The sequence below is a fragment of the Saprolegnia diclina genome (assembly GCF_000281045.1).
Source record: "Saprolegnia diclina VS20 unplaced genomic scaffold supercont1.94, whole genome shotgun sequence".
Lineage (NCBI taxonomy): Eukaryota > Oomycota > Saprolegniomycetes > Saprolegniales > Saprolegniaceae > Saprolegnia > Saprolegnia diclina.
Genome location: NW_008246161.1, coordinates 105,089 through 122,304, shown reverse-complemented (window position 1 = coordinate 122,304; position 17,216 = coordinate 105,089). Strand labels below are relative to the sequence as shown.

General features: G+C 56.2%; 4 protein-coding genes across 4 annotated transcripts; all 4 read right to left on the bottom strand.

Moving 5' to 3' along the window:
- Nucleotides 1–62: 62 nt before the first annotated feature.
- On the bottom strand, nucleotides 63–2,050 carry SDRG_15512 (serine/threonine protein kinase). The gene is made up of 9 exons (XM_008621687.1): nucleotides 2,019–2,050; nucleotides 1,838–1,942; nucleotides 1,699–1,791; nucleotides 1,485–1,654; nucleotides 716–1,427; nucleotides 616–668; nucleotides 461–553; nucleotides 318–416; nucleotides 63–274 (listed from the first exon to the last, which is right to left on the bottom strand). Exons 1-7 carry the CDS (start codon nucleotides 2,031–2,033, stop codon nucleotides 517–519), a joined length of 1,185 nt encoding a protein of 394 aa, XP_008619909.1. The 5' UTR covers nucleotides 2,034–2,050; the 3' UTR covers nucleotides 63–274; nucleotides 318–416; nucleotides 461–516.
- Nucleotides 2,051–2,953: 903 nt separating this feature from the next.
- Nucleotides 2,954–7,337, bottom strand: SDRG_15511 (TKL protein kinase; the record flags this gene model as incomplete). The annotated part of the gene is made up of 24 exons (XM_008621686.1): nucleotides 2,954–3,768; nucleotides 3,810–3,973; nucleotides 4,017–4,115; nucleotides 4,168–4,266; nucleotides 4,315–4,422; nucleotides 4,469–4,567; nucleotides 4,615–4,713; nucleotides 4,763–4,864; nucleotides 4,912–5,070; nucleotides 5,118–5,132; nucleotides 5,184–5,282; nucleotides 5,331–5,429; nucleotides 5,477–5,584; nucleotides 5,637–5,738; nucleotides 5,786–5,962; nucleotides 6,014–6,112; nucleotides 6,163–6,258; nucleotides 6,312–6,398; nucleotides 6,445–6,543; nucleotides 6,595–6,693; nucleotides 6,754–6,852; nucleotides 6,907–7,107; nucleotides 7,155–7,244; nucleotides 7,308–7,337. 24 exons carry the CDS (start codon nucleotides 7,335–7,337, stop codon nucleotides 3,006–3,008), a joined length of 3,192 nt encoding a protein of 1,063 aa, XP_008619908.1. The 3' UTR covers nucleotides 2,954–3,005.
- Nucleotides 7,338–8,456: 1,119 nt separating this feature from the next.
- SDRG_15510 (serine/threonine protein kinase) lies at nucleotides 8,457–12,761 on the bottom strand (the record flags this gene model as incomplete). Its single annotated transcript, XM_008621685.1, has 22 exons — nucleotides 8,457–8,824; nucleotides 8,869–9,090; nucleotides 9,144–9,861; nucleotides 9,911–10,218; nucleotides 10,270–10,371; nucleotides 10,417–10,503; nucleotides 10,547–10,585; nucleotides 10,643–10,789; nucleotides 10,833–10,916; nucleotides 10,963–11,061; nucleotides 11,109–11,207; nucleotides 11,247–11,345; nucleotides 11,397–11,504; nucleotides 11,547–11,666; nucleotides 11,711–11,809; nucleotides 11,856–11,957; nucleotides 12,009–12,095; nucleotides 12,142–12,240; nucleotides 12,312–12,410; nucleotides 12,457–12,552; nucleotides 12,602–12,694; nucleotides 12,735–12,761. The coding sequence occupies 22 exons, from the start codon at nucleotides 12,759–12,761 to the stop codon at nucleotides 8,480–8,482; spliced, it is 3,279 nt and encodes a 1,092-aa protein (XP_008619907.1). The 3' UTR covers nucleotides 8,457–8,479.
- Nucleotides 12,762–14,216: 1,455 nt separating this feature from the next.
- Nucleotides 14,217–16,339, bottom strand: SDRG_15509 (hypothetical protein; the record flags this gene model as incomplete). Its single annotated transcript, XM_008621684.1, has 3 exons — nucleotides 14,217–14,767; nucleotides 14,817–15,120; nucleotides 15,170–16,339. The coding sequence occupies 3 exons, from the start codon at nucleotides 16,337–16,339 to the stop codon at nucleotides 14,217–14,219; spliced, it is 2,025 nt and encodes a 674-aa protein (XP_008619906.1).
- Nucleotides 16,340–17,216: the final 877 nt, after the last annotated feature.

Below are 17,216 nucleotides of genomic sequence, written 5' to 3'. Positions count from 1 at the left end.
GCTGCAGGCCAAGACTGCGAGCGATGGGTCGGTCACGTTGACAAGAAAAGGGCCCATGGGAGTGCTGTGTAACTTTATATTTACCGGAAAATAACCACTTGCTCCGAGGCAACTTAACAATGGCTAAACTGAAGTTAGCCTAGCCTAGACTTGGAGGTGGCGTAGCAGAGCTTTGACTTGAACCACATGGCTCGGATTAAAGCATGGAGCTTGCACCTTGGAGGACTGAGGTCGCACTTGGATGGTCATCCATGACAAGTGGCGTGGTCGTGGACTAGAAGCACATGAGAGGAGACATAGTTGCCTTCGTTGCGTACCGAATCGGTAACGCGACCATTGGCGCCGGCCTTCACAAGGTGCTTGACGATGTTCACGTCGCCTCGCAGACTCGCCCAGTCGAGTGGCCCCCGAAAAAACTAAGCTGGAATGTTGCTATATAGACGAATAAGACGAGTCGTACAAGGGAGTCGCAGCCATTGGGATCCGCGCCGTCGCTGAGCAGTGCGATGACGTCATCTACGAGGCCACAACGAACAGCGTCGCAGAGACGCGCCTACGACGAATTTAGTCTTTTGTAGGTGGAGCAACGGTGGCACCGTGGCAGTGATGGCGTACAGTTGGCTGGCTGAGCTTTGGACATATTTGATCAACGTTGGCGTCGTCTCCATCTACATCCAGAGAGTGGCATCAGTGCAAGAAGACTCGGGATGCATACGGTGGGTTGAAAACTGCTTTTCGGTCCGCTGTACAGGAGTTGCTGAGACGGAGCTGGTGGGACGTTGATACATGTATCTGTGGCGTCGAGGTGTTGCGCCAAAATCGCCACAATGTCCGATGCCGTCGGGCGCTCCGCTGGGTCAGCCGCCAAGCAGCGGTCCGCGAGCTCGCGCAGCCATGGCACGCAGTTCGGGCTCATTGTCGGGCGAAGGCTTCCGTCACCCACGCGCCTCGCCATCTCAAAGGAAAAATCACCAGAGTTGGCGTATGGCGCGTTGCCCTTGTCGAGCTCGGTGAGCACAACGCCGAACGAGTAAATGTCGGCAGACGCCGCTTCCTCTTCGTAGTCGCGACGGAGGACTTCGGGTGCCATCGACAGCATCGTACCGACGTTAGCAGTCTTGAGCCCAACGACCGTTCGCGCATAGGTAAACCCGCTGAACTTGACGCCATGCGTGGTGGAGAGAAGTACTTTTCGGCTCTCGACATTGCGGTGAATGATGCTTTGGCGATGGAGGTCTTGGAGTGCGTTGGCGATCACCCACGCCACTTGCACGGTCGTGACTTCCACGGCCACATGCTCGCCCTCTCGCTTCTTGCGAAGGTAATCCAAAACGTTGCCTTGGTCCATGAACTCCGTGATCAGTTGTGGCTTCTTGGAGTCGAGGTCGACGGTGGCGAGCAGCGGTAGTACGTACGGCGACCGAATCCTATCGCATGAATGGTTAGTTTGTAGGATCACGAGCGAGGAAATAGGGCGATCGCACGTCTTTTGGAGTTGGGCATCCTCGCGCAGCGTTCGCGAACTGCGTGGGCTGAAGTGATGAGGCTGCTTGACTGCAACGGGTGCGTCGTTGTAGACGCCTTTTTGCACTTCGTAGAATCTTCCTGAATCAAGGCGATCGAGACCTTCAAAGCGCACGTCCGTTGCCGCAACCTATTCCCCAATGCGACGCCACAAATCGTGTAGAAAACTCGTACCGACGCTACCGACGGGTACATGCGATCGTGAAGCACGCGAGCGAGTTGGTCGTGGCCATGGCGCACGGCCATTGCGAGAAGGTCGAGGCCGTCCTATGTCCATGCATTCATCAACCCAATATCGGTAGGAAGCTGGTACGGGAAAGTGTGCTGTAATGTCGGCGCCTTTGTCCAAGAGGCGACTGACGTCGTCGGTATCGCCACTGGCGACGGCACGTAGCAACAATGCTGTCGTGTATTGCGTCTACAGTTTAACGTCTATATCGTTAGAGTCCTTCCCGTGGAAATATTGTCAAACTTCTATGCGGCTCCTAGGGTACCTCGGTGCTAGTCATTCTGCAGTGCCGCGAGCCGGCCAATTGGAAAATGAAAAAAATCGCCAACGACGGACGAATCCACCGACCAATCACAATCGCTGCCTACTTGATACTTGAATGATTTCATCAAGAATATATCACCTCAACAATCCCGTGCAAAGCATGTACCGAGCCGCGTTCCGCTGCCTCTGGCCAGTGCTCCGCGCCTGCGTCTGGTTCAACGTCTGGCGCGTCCGCAACGATCGCGTCTTTCGCGCCGACCTCCCACTGCCAAGCCCATGGACGATTGCCGTCAAAGCGGCGCGTGTCGCTCAAATGCACTTGCACCACAGCCTCGTTCAAAACCCAGGAGATGGCTCTACGTCGCCTTCTCCGGCTCCTCGCTCAACACGAGTGGCCGTGCCAGCACCTTGTCCCGCGGATCGCGCTCCTGCCTCCGCCGGCCTAGATCAAGATCATCACCAGCGCCTACACAACGAAGAAAGTCCGACAATTTTATTTAGCGTAGATTTACGTATCTATTTTAATAGACGACCCACTTCAACAACAACAATCCCGTGCAAATGTGCACGGATATTCAGATTGGACAAATGCAAAGTGAAACGGTGCACGACGGCAACCATTTTTGCCATCGCACCTCGTCTCAAGTGGGCTGGGGCGGACCGAGGTAGAGACCATTTCTTCTGTAGCGGCGTCGAAACATACCAATTTCCAAATCGTGTGCGCGTCGAGCTACCTTGGCTTTGCGGTCGTTCGACGGTGCTCTGTTGTCGATGAAGATTTAGCTCGTCACGATCGCCAACCATGGATAGGGCTCGTGCAGCTCTGGTAGCTGCTCTGAAGGTCTTTGCGCCATCGCAGAAACCAACGCGTACGCACCGATGCAACGGAAGTAAGTATGAAAAGCTTGACCCTATCTATACTCGAAGACAAGACATTATGGGCAAAATGCAAATGATTATTTCATCCGGCAAAGACAATCGTCCATGGCTACGGCTCCTCGGCAATGGAGAAGAGGTCCTTCGTGGCCATCGTCGTCTTAGCGTGGTCCACACACTTGGGCGCAAGGTCATCGTCGTCATCGTACGCTTCGTCACGCTCATGATCGTAAAGCCGCTTGGCGAGGTATTGGACGATCTGCTTGGCTGTCGGGCGCATCGATGCCTCCTGCGCCCAGCACGCGGTCGCGAGCTTGCGGAGCCAAGGCGGGCAATTTTGGCCCAGATCCGGACGCAGTGTCCCGGCGCGCACGTCAGCAATGACGTTGCCGCCATGGTTCGCATACGGCTCGTGGCCCGTCTCAACTTCGGACAAGATGATACCAAACGAGTAAACGTCGGCGGCCGACGTGTACAGCGTTCGGTCATCGTCCTGGCTTGGGTTGTAGTCGTATGCGCGAAAGACCTCGGGGGCCATCCAGAGTTGCGACCCGACGTTGCCCGTCATGAGCGTCTCGAGGGTCCGTGTCGTGCCAAAGTCGCCGAGCTTGACTCCATGGGTCGATGAGAGAAAGACGTTCAAGCTCTTGACGTCGCGGTGCACCTTGCCGAGACCGTGGATCACTTGAAGGGCATTCGCGATCGCCCACGCCACTTGCATTGTCGTGATCTCCGTGATCACCGGCTCACCCTTGCGCTTCGTGCACAGGTACTGGAAGAGGTCCCCTTGGTCCATGAGCTCGAGCACCATCTGTGGGTGGTTCGAAGCATAATCGACCGTCGCCAACAGCGGCACGACGTGCGGCGACCGACACCTACTCACTGGTTTAGCGTAGGACTCGGCATCAAAGCGTACAGTGTGGTGTTGTCGATCTCTTCTCGCATCGGAATGGCTTCCCGCACCGACCCGTACAAGGGCTTCTTGATTGCAACTGCACGGTCATTGTACGACGCACGGACGACAGCACCACCGCCGCCCTTGCCCAACGACTCGAACGACGTGATGTCGGCGGCCGATATCTAAATGCTACGTGTGAGAAGCTGCCACCGCGCGACAAGCTACGTCGAGCGCGGCCGTATGCACTTGGTCGTTGAGGTACGACGCGATGCTTTGGTGTCGACGTTGGGCGGCGGTTGCCAATATGGTCAAATCTTGTCCGTTCTAGTACGAGATAGGATAAGGTTACTCTGCCGACACGACTATGGTGGGGTACTCGCAACGGCAGTGTCGCGTCGGCGCCCGCTTCGACAAGCAGTTGCACAAGGTGGTCACGCTCCGCGAGGACGGCGCACGCTAGCGCCGTACGGCCGATCTAGCGTGCAAATGCTATCTGCGTAAAGTTGATAGAAGCAGAACGCACCGCGTCGGTCTGGTCGATCTCAAGCGTCGAGGACGACAACAACATCTGCAGCATGTCGGAGCTGTGGGCCTCCAGTGCGACGGCGGCGTGGAGCACCGACGAGCCATCCTACACCGTTTGTCAAATGTGATTTGCCATCGGATCATGCACGGACGGGCAAATGAATGGACGCGTCTGCGCCGACAGTGACTAGCGCAGTCGCTGCGTCGAGTCGGCCTTCGTTGACGGCAATGGCCAGCGCCGTATATCCCTCCTGCGACATTGCATTGAGCTACAAGGGCGGACGTCGTGATGGAGTACCTTGTTGACGGCGTTGATCTGGAGGCCAGGAGTCGCGAGCAGCATACCGAGCACCAGTTGCGATCCTGCGGCGGCTGCATAGTGCAATGGCGACGCAGTCTACAGCCAAAAAGACTGTTAGCATCATCAGCCGCCATGGTGCACGCACCTCGGCGACAATGGCCAGTTCGGACCCATGCGAGTGGAGAAGGTCCATCACAATCTGTGGCTTGTCCTTGGCCACCGCGGTCGCCAGTGCCTTTTGACGCATCTGCAACCGATATCAAGCATGCTGTTGGGCAGAGAAGCACGACGTACCTCGGTGCCAAGAGCCTTTGGTAGACCCATGGATGGTAGACTATGGGCTTGAAGAACGTCGCGGAGGCAAGCGACATGGCCCGCTTCGGCTACCACTGGCACCAGTGCTTGCAACAGCTTCGTGTCCTGCGCGTTGATTGCGCTTTGCAAAATCGCCATCTATGCCATCGGTGGGAGGCAACGCGCATCGCAGATCGCTACGCTACCAACGTCTCGGGGTCCTACTCCAGAGTCGTTCAAAGTTTATCGACCGAAAAATAGTCGGCACGCACCTTGGGGGCGGTACCCAAGTCGGCGCCTGCGCCCACAAAATTCCGCACCGCATAAAAGTTGTTGGCTTTGGCCGCCACGTACAACGGCGTCTCTCCCATCTATACGAGCAGGTACCAATACCGCCACCGTGTCGAGTGGAGTTTCACCGCATTGTGTGCCTCCAGCGCATCGCTGCAGAGTACGACGAGTCGTTGCATCGCCCAGTAACCACCCTGTGCTGCAGCGTGCAGCACCGTCGACCCGTCCTACAAGGAGCGTGCGATGCCGTTGGTAGAGGCCCTGGACTACAGACCTTGGTTATGGATCGACAGCTGGCGTTGGCGGAGAGCAGGCGCGTGACGCAATGTCCATGGCCTTGATGGCTACCCCGAGCAGCCAAATAGAGCGGCGACTCGCCAGCCTACGTCAATCAAAAACCGTGGTTACCACGAACGTGGGCACACGCCGCGTACACGGTTGGCCATGTCGACGCACGCCTCGTCAAAGTCCAGGAGCGTGGCGATGGTGTCAACATTCCCCCGGGCAGCCGCGACGTGCAGGGGCCGATTCCCATGCTATATCAAAACTTAGGGAGAGTGGATTTGCCAGCAAGAAAACGTACGTGGTCTTGGCAGTAGCGGAGCGACGCGTCCGTCTTGAGGAGCAAACCAACGATCTGGGTGTGGTTGCAAGCGGCTGCGATGTGCAGCGCGGTTGCTCGGTGGACGCTGACGACATCCTTTGTGGCAACAGCACATAGCAGATCAGCAGTGCCAAGCACATGCGTTTGAAGAAGCGCCTGTCGTAGGCCCTGCGCCGGGTCAAAATCGGCTTGTGACACCTTGTGTACCTCGCTGAGAAGGTCGACGCGGGCGCCTGTATAGAGCAGCGCGAGGATCACATCGACGTTGTCCGTCACGACAGCACGTGCCAGGGCCGTGTCCCCCGTCTTATCAAAACGAATTGTGAGAGACACCAAACGCGTGTCAATGGACGTACCTTGTCCGTATCATCCACACGGAGCTCTCGGTTTTCAACTATAACGTGGCGCAGCGACGGCATTTCCAATACACGGTGCAGCAAGGGCGTCCCATCCTACAAGCGCCCATACGCAAGGTCCATAGGAGCTTCCACAGAGCGAGGTGCACCGTGTCGCAGAGGTTGGGGTCGATAACGCGTTTTTTGACGAGGGTCAATGCGGCTGCGATGTTCTTTGTGCGGAGCGCCTTCCAGAGCTACGACAACGAAATCGTCCGGTAGCGCGTCATAGTCGACGTCTACCGCTGCTTCGTAGTCGTGTTTACGGGGGTAGTCGCGCAAGAGCTCGGCTGCGTCCAACGACCCCGTTTTCTCAGCTCGCATGCGCGGTGTACGCCCCTTCTACGATGTCGAGAAGCGATCGTAAAGGGCGCTAGGGCTGGATGCGTGTACCTTGTCTTGCACGTCAAGAGTCGCTCCGTTGTCCAGGAGGAGTCGCACGATCTCCGGCTGATGGTTCCGGGCTGCGTTGTACAGTGGTGTCTCCCCTTTCTATTCCATATACTCCGTCCTGAACATGCGACATCCCCCGACGATAAAGCGTCCGAGTACCTTGGTCTGCGCGTCGACCTTGGCGCCTTTTTCAAGCAAGAGGCGGACGATCGCCATATACCCAAACAGAGCAGACTGGTGCAACGGTGTCGACCCATCCTATTTCAAACACCTCAAGTTCCGTGGACGTTAAGAAGCGGCGACCCAAATTACCTTGGCCATTGTATCAAAGTCAGCGCCGTACTCGAGCAGGAGACGGACGACGTCCGACTGCCAACGGTTCGCAGCTGCGCGCAACGGTGTAGCACCATTCCACGATTCCCGCGCTTCGATTTTGGCGCCTTTTTCAAGCAAAAAGCGGACGATCGCCACATGACCGTTCGCAGCTGCATAATGCAATGGCGTTTGGCTATCCTACATAGAAATGTCATTTCAACTAATCAATCGCAGCAATGACGAACCTCGAACGTGCACTCAATGTTGACGCCGTCGTCTAAGAGCGCTTGGACGGTGGCCACGTTGCCATCCTTGGCAGCACAACACAGCGCCGTCTATGGTTACATGGCACCGCTCATGAGCAACGACGTCGTTGGACGCAGCAACGACGACGGTACCTCTTCCGGCCGCTGTCTCCACAGCCACATTTTCACAATGGGTCAATCTCTGTTGTTGGATTGGCCATGCATCGACCAATCATCGGCGCCCACGACCACAACCCGACGACGGTGACGTGGGTGTCTCTTGATTGCCTTAAGTGGATTGGCTAAAATTCCACCAATCCACAATAATGGTGCTTGCGATTGGTCAATGCTGCACATCTGCGTGTGTTTAGCTGTTTTATTTCGTGTCGACTGTCCGTACTAAACAAACGCAAGTTGACTTGATACATGCACTCCGGATCGGGCATGATATTTTCGAGCGGACCAAGGCTTCCAAAATATGTTCTTATCTTTTGCAAAAAGTGTAAAGTTGGTGAGGTTGGGAAGGCCATTGCGTTCAGCAAACTGCAGCGGCGTCGTGCTTAACTGGGTGACAGTAACTAGACTGCTAGAAGACGCCTCTTACATGTGACGAAATGCATTGGACGCGTCGATCGCGCCCTTGAGCGCATCAAGCCACTCCATTTTCCCTTCTTCAGACGTACACGACATGGTTTTTTTGCGGTCGTCGTCCTTCACTTCGAAAGAGTACTCGCCCATGCGCTTGGCCGACGTCGACGGCAGCGACCGTGCAGCGGCCAGTTTTCAACTTCATCATACGCAGCAACGTCTTGTCGTCGGCATCCGAGAAGATCCCGAGCGCAGTGCCTGCAAGCACGACATTGCGCTTCGTTCAGTTCTTGAACATCACGCCGCCTTGCATGTACATCGAGCCGTCCTTGACGACCGTCGATTGATTTTCTTGGGTGATCTCGGTCATCAATGTTCACCCGCCGGATCTGCCTCCTTGGTCGGCGCGATACGCAAGTTCTTTTTGACGACGAACATGTTGCCCACCTTCTCGAGTTTGCGATAAAGTCGATCGATCTCGAAAGCTGCTCCGTGTTGACATGAAAAGCATTTTGGTGCCGATCCCACAAGTTGCTCGAACCCCGCACCTCCTGTATGTGAAGCAGGAATCCACCGACAGGACAAAGAGTGGTCGACTACGTGCCATCTGCATCTTGACAATAGAAAACCAAGACATATATGATAAGAGCGATACCACTCTAGATACGTTTTGAACGTTGTGTGGGTTGAGCAATGCGTGAACAAGGGTATAATGTAATGATGTTGTTTGTATACACTTACGGCTGCACTTGTCTTTTGTTGGCGAGCTCGATGCGCTTGAGAAGGATGGCGACCTTGGTGGCGTCGGCGGGGAACACTTCGTCGCACCTGTCGCACTTGGCCCGTGTCATCGGGTGGCCGATGGAGCATGACTCGCAAGTGATTTTGACGTCAATGATGAGACCTCGCTGGGCCGCAATGCTTAAGCGCCGCAAGAGCACTTGAAGCTTGCGCGACGCAGGTGGCAGCGGGGCATTGCAATGTGTGCAACAGACAACGTCTCGGAGGCTATTGGTCGTGTTGCACTCCTGACAGACCAGCGTCGTTTCCACGAGCATTTCGGTGCTCCAGCCCGAGTACGACTAGCACTGCATATGAGTACACGTTTTCCAATCTCCGTGCATACCTTGGTGTTGCCAAACACCGATGCCCCATTTGACGGCGTTGGAGGCAGCCCTGGTTGCTCATGAAACGCCACGGGTAATGGTAGCATTGGCGGTGGGAGCGCGCCCACGCTCTGCGCCGCGGACGTGCGGCGGGGCTGTGTGGACATGGGGGCTTGGGCCAATTGCAGCGACGACATATCAACGCCCACGATTTCCGATTGCAGATGACCTAGTGGTGGCGCCTACGTTGCGCCGATCGACTCTTTAGTTCAGAACATCAACCCCGTCGACGTACCCGGGCACTTTGGAGGGTCGAGGCACGAACGCGCGTACGGGCCACAGGTGCCACCATACAGTTGGCCATCGAGTCGGCTTTGTACGCCCGGTCGCGTGGCTGGTCCATTTGCCGTTGCAGACGATGAACAACCTCTTGCGCTGTGGGGCGCGCTTTGGGGTCGAACGACAGACATGCAGTCGCGAGGTCCTTGAGCCACGGCGCACAGGTGGGCGTGAAGTGCGGGCGAAGTGAGCCTTCGCTGAGTTTGCGCATGATTTCGAGCGACAGGTCCTCGGATGCAAATGGGAGCTTGAGCGTGTCGAGCTCGGTCAAGAGGGCTCCAAAGGCATACATGTCGGCCGCCGAGTCGTACTGTTTGTGTCTATCCAAGAGCTCGGGGGCCATCCAGCGCAGCGTCCCAATGCCCGTCGTCATATTTGACTCGTACTCGCGGGCAATCCCAAGGTCGGCGAGCTTGATGTAATTCTGAGAGCAGAGGAGGACGTTCGGGCTCTTGATGTCGCGGTGGAGGAGGCCGTTGTGGTGCAGATCGGCGAGCGCATTCGCAACGACCCATGCAACCTGCAACGACGTGACGTCTATCGCAGTCGAATGGCCGAGTCGCTTGTGAACGAGGTAGCTGCGCAAATCGCCTGCGTCCATGTACTCGAGGATCAGCTTGGGATTTGGCGACTTGGTGTACGCGAGAAGGCCAAGCACGTACGGCGACGGGCACCTACATCGACAGCGCGTCAACGCGGGTGGAAAGCTACTTGGGCACATACAGTTGCATGGTCTCGATCTCTCTTTCAAGGCCCGGAACGTCGGTGGGGTTTTTGGGAGACTTGACAGCCACCGTGCGACCCTTGTACGTGCCTTTGTACACATTGCCATGGGCACCCCCTCCGAGCAGGGTCGTGACATCCATGACGACGCCGTGCGCGGGAAGCGGGGTCGCCATGTCGAGATCCTTGCGAGATGAGCGCGCCACCGTGCAAACCACGGGTGTCAAGGTGCGCACCGCAGCGTGGAGAAGGCTCGCCAGGCGTCGGCGGCCCAATTGAATTGCGAGTACGAGTGGCGTCCAGCCGGCCTACAGCAACATTGTCGTCGTCGGTAGCACCTCTCACACATCAAGTTGTACAGCGTTGCGAACGTCGAATCGGACGTCTCGTTTCTGGGAGAGGACCGACAAGATCTTATGGTCGCCGCCGATGACAGCGAGATGCAAAAGCGAGTCACCGGCCTAGTACCATCGATCGCTCTTTGCACCACGGCAGGCATGTCCTACCTCGTTTGTGGCGTTCGGGTCGCCCCCGTCCGCCAAGAGCATGAGCACTCTTTCATACGTTTGCTTCTGAACAGCCTCGACGAGCTTCTACACCCCAAGTCCGTTTACGATGCACCTCGTCAGAGTGTACCAAGTTGGACTCTGGCTCCTTGCGGCGATTGACGGGACTCTATCGAAATAGCAAAAAAGGCGTCCAACCATGGCTGTTGCTCGGGCGAAAATGTACCGGCAACGACCGAGTCGTTAGATGTGTAGGGGCACTGACGTCCGAGTGACGGCGAGCGCTGACGTCCGAGTGACGATAAGCACTGACGTCCGAGTGACGGCGAGCGGGTGCGCTTTGGCGTTCAGCGGCCTCCAAGTGCCGCGCCATCTACACAGCTCTCGCATTCACCCTCTTGGTCGGCGCCACGCACCTGCTCGTCGAACGCTGTCTCTGCATGTTTCAAAATGGCACGGACGCCTGGGTTACTGGTCGTCATTGACGGCGTCATGCCCGTCTGTGACATACGATGTCTCTCGACACAATGGCACGCGTTGCGATACCTCTGTCATCGCAAAGACGTTGGCTTCGGCGCGCACGAGGCAACTCACGGCGTCTTTATGGTCCAAGAGGACCGCGAGGTGCAGCGGCGTTTGGCCCATCTACGAGCCAATGCATCGTATATAGAGTAAATAAGATGCCAAGTTACCGAATCACGCGCGTTGATATCGCTCGAGAAGGAAAGAGCGAGGTCGAGTAGACTCGTGTTACAACTTTGGACCGCTGCGTGCAGCAGCGTTGAGCCATCCTACAACGAATGATGATGCGACAACGAGGTTTGGCATACCTTCGTCACGCAATGTATTTGCGCATTGGCCGCCACGAGCTGGCCGACGACGTGTGCATGGCCGCCGGCGATAGCGACAAAGAGCGGCGTTGCACCCGCCTACACCATAGCAACGCTGTCGGCCGACGCCGCGTCAGGTGGGAAACGTACATGATTGGTCGCGTCGAGGTAGTCGCCGAAATTATGAGGCTGCAGCAGCTTTGTCACGGTGGTCGTGTGGCCCTTGGCTGCCGCTAGATGCAGTGCCGTCTCGCCAGTCTACGTCGCCATCAAGATTTTTGCAAATAGAAAATACGGTACCTCGTTGGCAAACGTAGGGTGGACGCCAAGACCGAGTAGTTGAGTGACGATGGTATCGTCATTGGCCGAGGCGGCGCGGAGCAGCGCCGTCCCAAAGATGGGCGTCGTCGAAAGCAGACTCTATAGATGGATTTGTCGTCGCTCACACCGACCTAAACGCCCACCGTGCTCGCGAAATCGATACGTGTGCCTGCTTGGTACAGTTCGAGTGCCACCTCAACGTTGGACAGCGCAATGGCAAGTGTGAGTGCAGACCGTCCACCCTACGCCCACATATGTAGCGCACATAGCAGGAAGAGGCGTATGGACCTTGTCTCTCGCGTTCACGTCGAGTTTTGGCTTGCGGAGCATCGTTCGAAGCAGCCACAGATTTTGTGTCTCGACAATCAAATGCAGCAAGGGTGTCCTGTCCTAATATCCATCGACATGGGAGGAGCTCGTGCTATGTAAGCAACGAGGTACGGTGTCGCGTAGGTTGGCGTCGATCATATCTTGATGGAGGAGTGTCGCTGCATCCGGGTACTTTTTGTCGCGCAGCGCTTTCACGAGCTACGATGCATTCTGCGTGACTGCAAGCGCGTGGTCGTGAGACTACCGTGGCTTCGTAGCCTCGTATGGACCGGTACTCTTCCAGAAGAAGTGTCACTTGATGGTGGCCCTTCTTCTCGGCGAATAAGAACGGCGTTTGGCCAAACTAGATCCATGCACAATGTCGTCACAATAGTAGCACATCGCATTCGGAAGCGATTTTGTTCCTGGACGTACGTAGTCCTCGACGTCGACGTTGGCGCCTTTCTCCAAGAGGAGGCGGACGACCGACACATGATTCAAGAAGACGGCTAAGATCAGAGGGGTGTTGCCATCCTAATGCAACGATTTCAATGTTGACGAACGAGCCAAACCATTGCACCTCGTCCTTCGCTTCAATGTCGGCGCCGTTGGTGAGGAGGAAGCCAACGACGGCCAATTCATCGTTGAACGTCGCCTTGTGCAACGCGGTCGATCCCTATGTCAACAAAATTGTGATCATATCGACGCGCCACGCGCGGTTGTACGCCGTTGGGTGTGCCGTTGATGTTGACACCGTCATGCAATAGCAAGGCGACGTCGTTCAGATCACCACGTTGCGCCGCTGCGTGCAGTGCCAGCTATGGACGCTCGTTATCACCGTTGGAGGCGTTGTGCAACCTCTTTGGCGCGCTGCGATGGCATCATGGCTCCACACGGCCACTTGAAAAATGGTCCACTTCCGTCAACCATGGATTGCCTCAAATTGATTGGCCAATCGATCACCCAATCGTGTATCCGGAAGATATGCATCATCTTCGGATGGCGGTGGGAGGCTTGTACAGTAAGGTACGGCACCGTCACAGCGGCTAAACGCCTTCGTTCCTTCCCGTAAAAGGTCGGTCCTTCAAGGCCTACGGCTGCTGCGCTGTGCCACACACGTCAGCAAAGTTCAAGTTGCAGTCTCAAGCCAGGTTCCATACCCACCTGGAGCCAATGCGAGGTCGCCATTGAGATGAAGTGTGTTGTGTCGTCTCAATGGCGAGCACGACGCTTGAACTTTTCAACGTTGTACGGTGCATGTGTTCTGTACGAATGCAAAGTCCGTCAAGCCGAGCACAAAGACTTGTCGATTCATGCGTGCTTGCCATTGTACGCGTCTGCTTGTGGCGTCGTTGAGGTGGACCGGATGCTGCCACCTGCAACATCCGGCGTTCGTTCCGGTCTCAACGCTCCGGTGATAGATGATAGTGGATTTGGACTTCGTTTTCTATAGTTGAGTCAAGTGTTCGTTGTATGCGAAATTGAAGTTCGAAGGCGATCGCGACAACAATCCCGTGCAACATTGCACGGGATTGTTGCATTGCACAATACAGTACGCGGTCCACTCGAATTCCCTGCGGTAAGCAGCTATCATGTTTGCAGATAGTCATTGGCTGGTCTCTCCAAGCAGGTGCATCGATGGTGCTACGTGGTACCGGGTAGCAGCAACGTGGCCACTGCCTCGGTCATGTAGCAACCATGATCGGGGTCTTGAAAGCACGTTTCCTTGCGGCATTGGTGCTCGAACCATCGGACTGTCATATGTACAATATTGTATATATCGTCTAGCTGAGACTTGTAGCCGCAGTTTGATTTGGATGGATGAGGAGGGAAACGACGCCAACGCGACCCACGACTTGGCGTCGTTGGATCGATCGGTAGGGGCTCGTCAGGACCGTCGATTGACCAAGAAACCGATGATACAAATGGGCTTGGCAGATCGGACCCTTCCAGTACGCCACATGTTGAAGTTGAATCCTGGTTGTCGCAAAACGCAAGACTCAACGGTACAGAAGCGCGTGTCTATCGAGGCCATGGTCCACGTCGCTCGTTTGTTCGATCATGGCTGTGTGGGGTCAACAGCTTCCAATAGCTCGTCCCTGTACTTGGTCCTTCGAGAGTGAGTGGCCAAGTGAGATTGGCACCGGATCGTAAGCCAACGACAGTGTATTGAGACCTAGTACGCAGAGTAATGGAATGGTTGGGCTTGATTTGGATCGGGCGGATCCGGGAAACTAGAATCGTGCCACAGCCGCAAAGGATGTGCACACCACAGCCTCCAACCCATTTACCCGTGTTTATTACGTAATATTCGGTGTGAGAGCCCTCCCGATGCAATCGCTACATGGGGTGCCAGCCGCGGTTCAAACCCGGCATCGCCGATCGCTTCAGGCGCTCGCTTCTTGGCACCTTGTGCGTATCGCAGTACACTTCGTACTCGCCGGCAAGTCGACCAACGTCATCCAACGCCGCGTCGTCGGCCCGCAGCACTTCTTCGAAAACGAACCGGCGCAGCGGCACTGTCATCACCCACGTAGTTTCTTGCAGGTCGTGCCGGCAAAACCGCATCAGCCGCGACAATCGTTGATCGCGGCAGCGGGTGCAAAACTTGAAGACGTCCTGGGGACACGCCGCGCACGCGACGGTACCCCCAATGATGGGCAAGTAGCACACCATGCAGCTCTCAAGCCACGTCTCGTGCTCCGTGTCGGGTGTCGACTCGACGCACGCGCGGGCAAGTGCCACGCCATCATGAGACCCAGGTGTAATGTGGACCGCAAAGGCATAGAGTGCCCACGCACTAAACTTCTCTTGAAAGGCGCTGCGATAGGACGCAAGCGCTTGGTCGAGTTGGGCTTGCATCGCATACACAATGCCCAAGTTGTTGTAGACTAGACCAAGAGGTGTAGCGATACACTTAGACCATGCAGATTGTCGTACCGACAAAAAGGGCGTAGCGCAAGTGCGGGCACGCGTCGACGAGCGTCTTCAATGACAGCAGCTGCGTCATCGCCGAAGGGACGTCGCCCGCCATGATGGTCAATGACGTCATGTTGAATCGGTTCTCAAACGTGTCTCGGTGCGTCGCGCCAAGCGTCCGCTCGCGCGTCACGGTAATACGCTCGGCGAGTGGAACACCCTGCGCAGCGTCGCCCATTTGTAAGTGCACAGCAACGAGTCGCCCGAATGTCAGCATCGTCGCTGGATGGTCCCGGCCCAAGAGCGTCTCTTCGATCGTGGCTGCCTTGCGCCGCGAACCGCGGACGACAGGGATGAAGGTACGCGCAACCGACCAGCGACATGGTCTTGGCCGTGCGAGCGTCTGACAGGCCGTGCTGCGACCGTCGCCATTCAAAATCCTCGAGAGCCAAATGCAGCACGTCAGCAAACGCAGGTTGCTCGATGAGCGAGATGACGAGGTGGGTGCGCGCGGCCAATGTTGTTGCATGCGTCGCACGGAGATGCTCAGAGGCCATGGCGAGCGTCGATCGAAACCGAGGCTCCCACTCGGTGCGGGGCTTGCGCTGGTGCGCGATGGCCAATGCGACCAGCGATCCAAGCGATAACGTGTCGGCGTCGACCGGTCCGTTGGTCTCCAAGAACAAGCGCAAAGCCTCCTGGAAGCAGCGCTCGCTCTCGGCAAACTCGAGCAAGCTGTCGTGGATGTACCCGAGCTGCTGCCATCGCTTGGCTCTCGCAAGAGCCGATGATGATGAGACAGCGATTGATGCTTCGAGCGCCGACTTGATCCAGCTGGTCAAGGTTGTAAAGATGAGCCGGTCGACAGCAATGAACGACGTCTCGGCGCGAATCAACGCGAAGATGCCGTCGCGGTCACTTGGCACCGACGTCTCCGACTCTGCACTCTTGATCGTCGCCAGCATTTTGTGAAAAGCTCCGTGTTGGCCAATGTCGTCGAGAAACGCGGCTTCTTGATCATGAGCAAGTGCAATCTCAAAGCGCGCGCCCATGGTCACCGCGACGTAGACCTCAAACACGCACCAGCTTCGACGAAGCACGATCGGGTCGTTCCACGGGTGCATGATCATGACCACGTTGCCGATGGCTGCGAGACCGTTCTTGAACGTTGACGACCAGTACTCGAACGGGTACGAGCTCGCGAGGTGCTGGTTGTTGTTGAAGACGCAAAACCAAAGGACCGCGTCGTCACTAAGATCTCGGTCGGCGAAGAAGCGCTCGAGGCTGTCGACCGTCTCCAAGAAGAGGTACTGCCAAGCATGGCTAACATACCAGTTGGCTGGCGCGACGTAAGCGGCGGTCGACGGGTCGTTGGCGACGTGGTCGACGAGTGAAAGCTGCGAGGGTTTGGTCAGGGGTACGACAAACTCAAAGCAAACTTGGGCCGTCGACTTGCCAGCAAACTCAGCTTGACCGCCATGCTCGTTGATAAAGTGGCACAGGTACGAGAGGTGGAGACCCCGCTTCGTCGTTGGCGGTGTCATGGTGCTGGAGACTTGAAGAATGGCGTCCGAGTGCTGACACTGGAGCGAGCCTCCCTCGACAATATGTCAAGTGATATGCTGCACCGTGCTCGCGTTGTGGTCAATCCAACTTGCTCCCAGATCTGGCACAGGGATCGACCACTGGTCAAGAAACTTGTTTCCTACTCTCGTAGCATGGAGTTATGCTCCTTGCTACTAAGCATGGTGTACCAATAAATCCATGATGCCGCCATCACGGAGCTGTTTAGGGTCCGTACAAAACGTGGTCGCGACACGGTGTTTGTGTACACAACGTCATGATAATCCGGTCGTGGTGTCAACGTACTCGTGATGCCACCTTGTGGTAGCGTCATAGCCAACTTGGGTGATTTTAGCATTTTATAATATAGTGGCGTCGCATTTCACCGATAGCACGCAACTTGAATTGGACGCCATATTTCGACCAATCACAGGCCTTGATTTGATTCGCAAGACCCATGATGACTTGTTGCCGAGAAAATCGCCGACGGTGGACCAACCACGAAGACTGTCCATCAATGATTGCAGTCAAGCGTAGCAGTAGCATTGACGCGAGTCGCGTCATTGAAAGCGCCATGCAATGTACACCAAATACGGTGCAGCGTAGTACCTTCTTAGAGCGCGTGCCAACTGCTGCACGCCGTTGCCTCGTCGCCCATGTTCTGGTGCCAAGTTATGTGGTGGCATTTGTCTATTGACGTTCAACATTTCCATTTCAATTTCAATTTCACGACCCCTATCAATCGTCCACGCAGCACCGTTCATGCTACGTATCTCATTTACGCCGAGTCACGCTTGTTTGGCGACTGCTGGAGTTGGCAGGACAACCCGAGCGACGACGACCAGCATATACATGCAG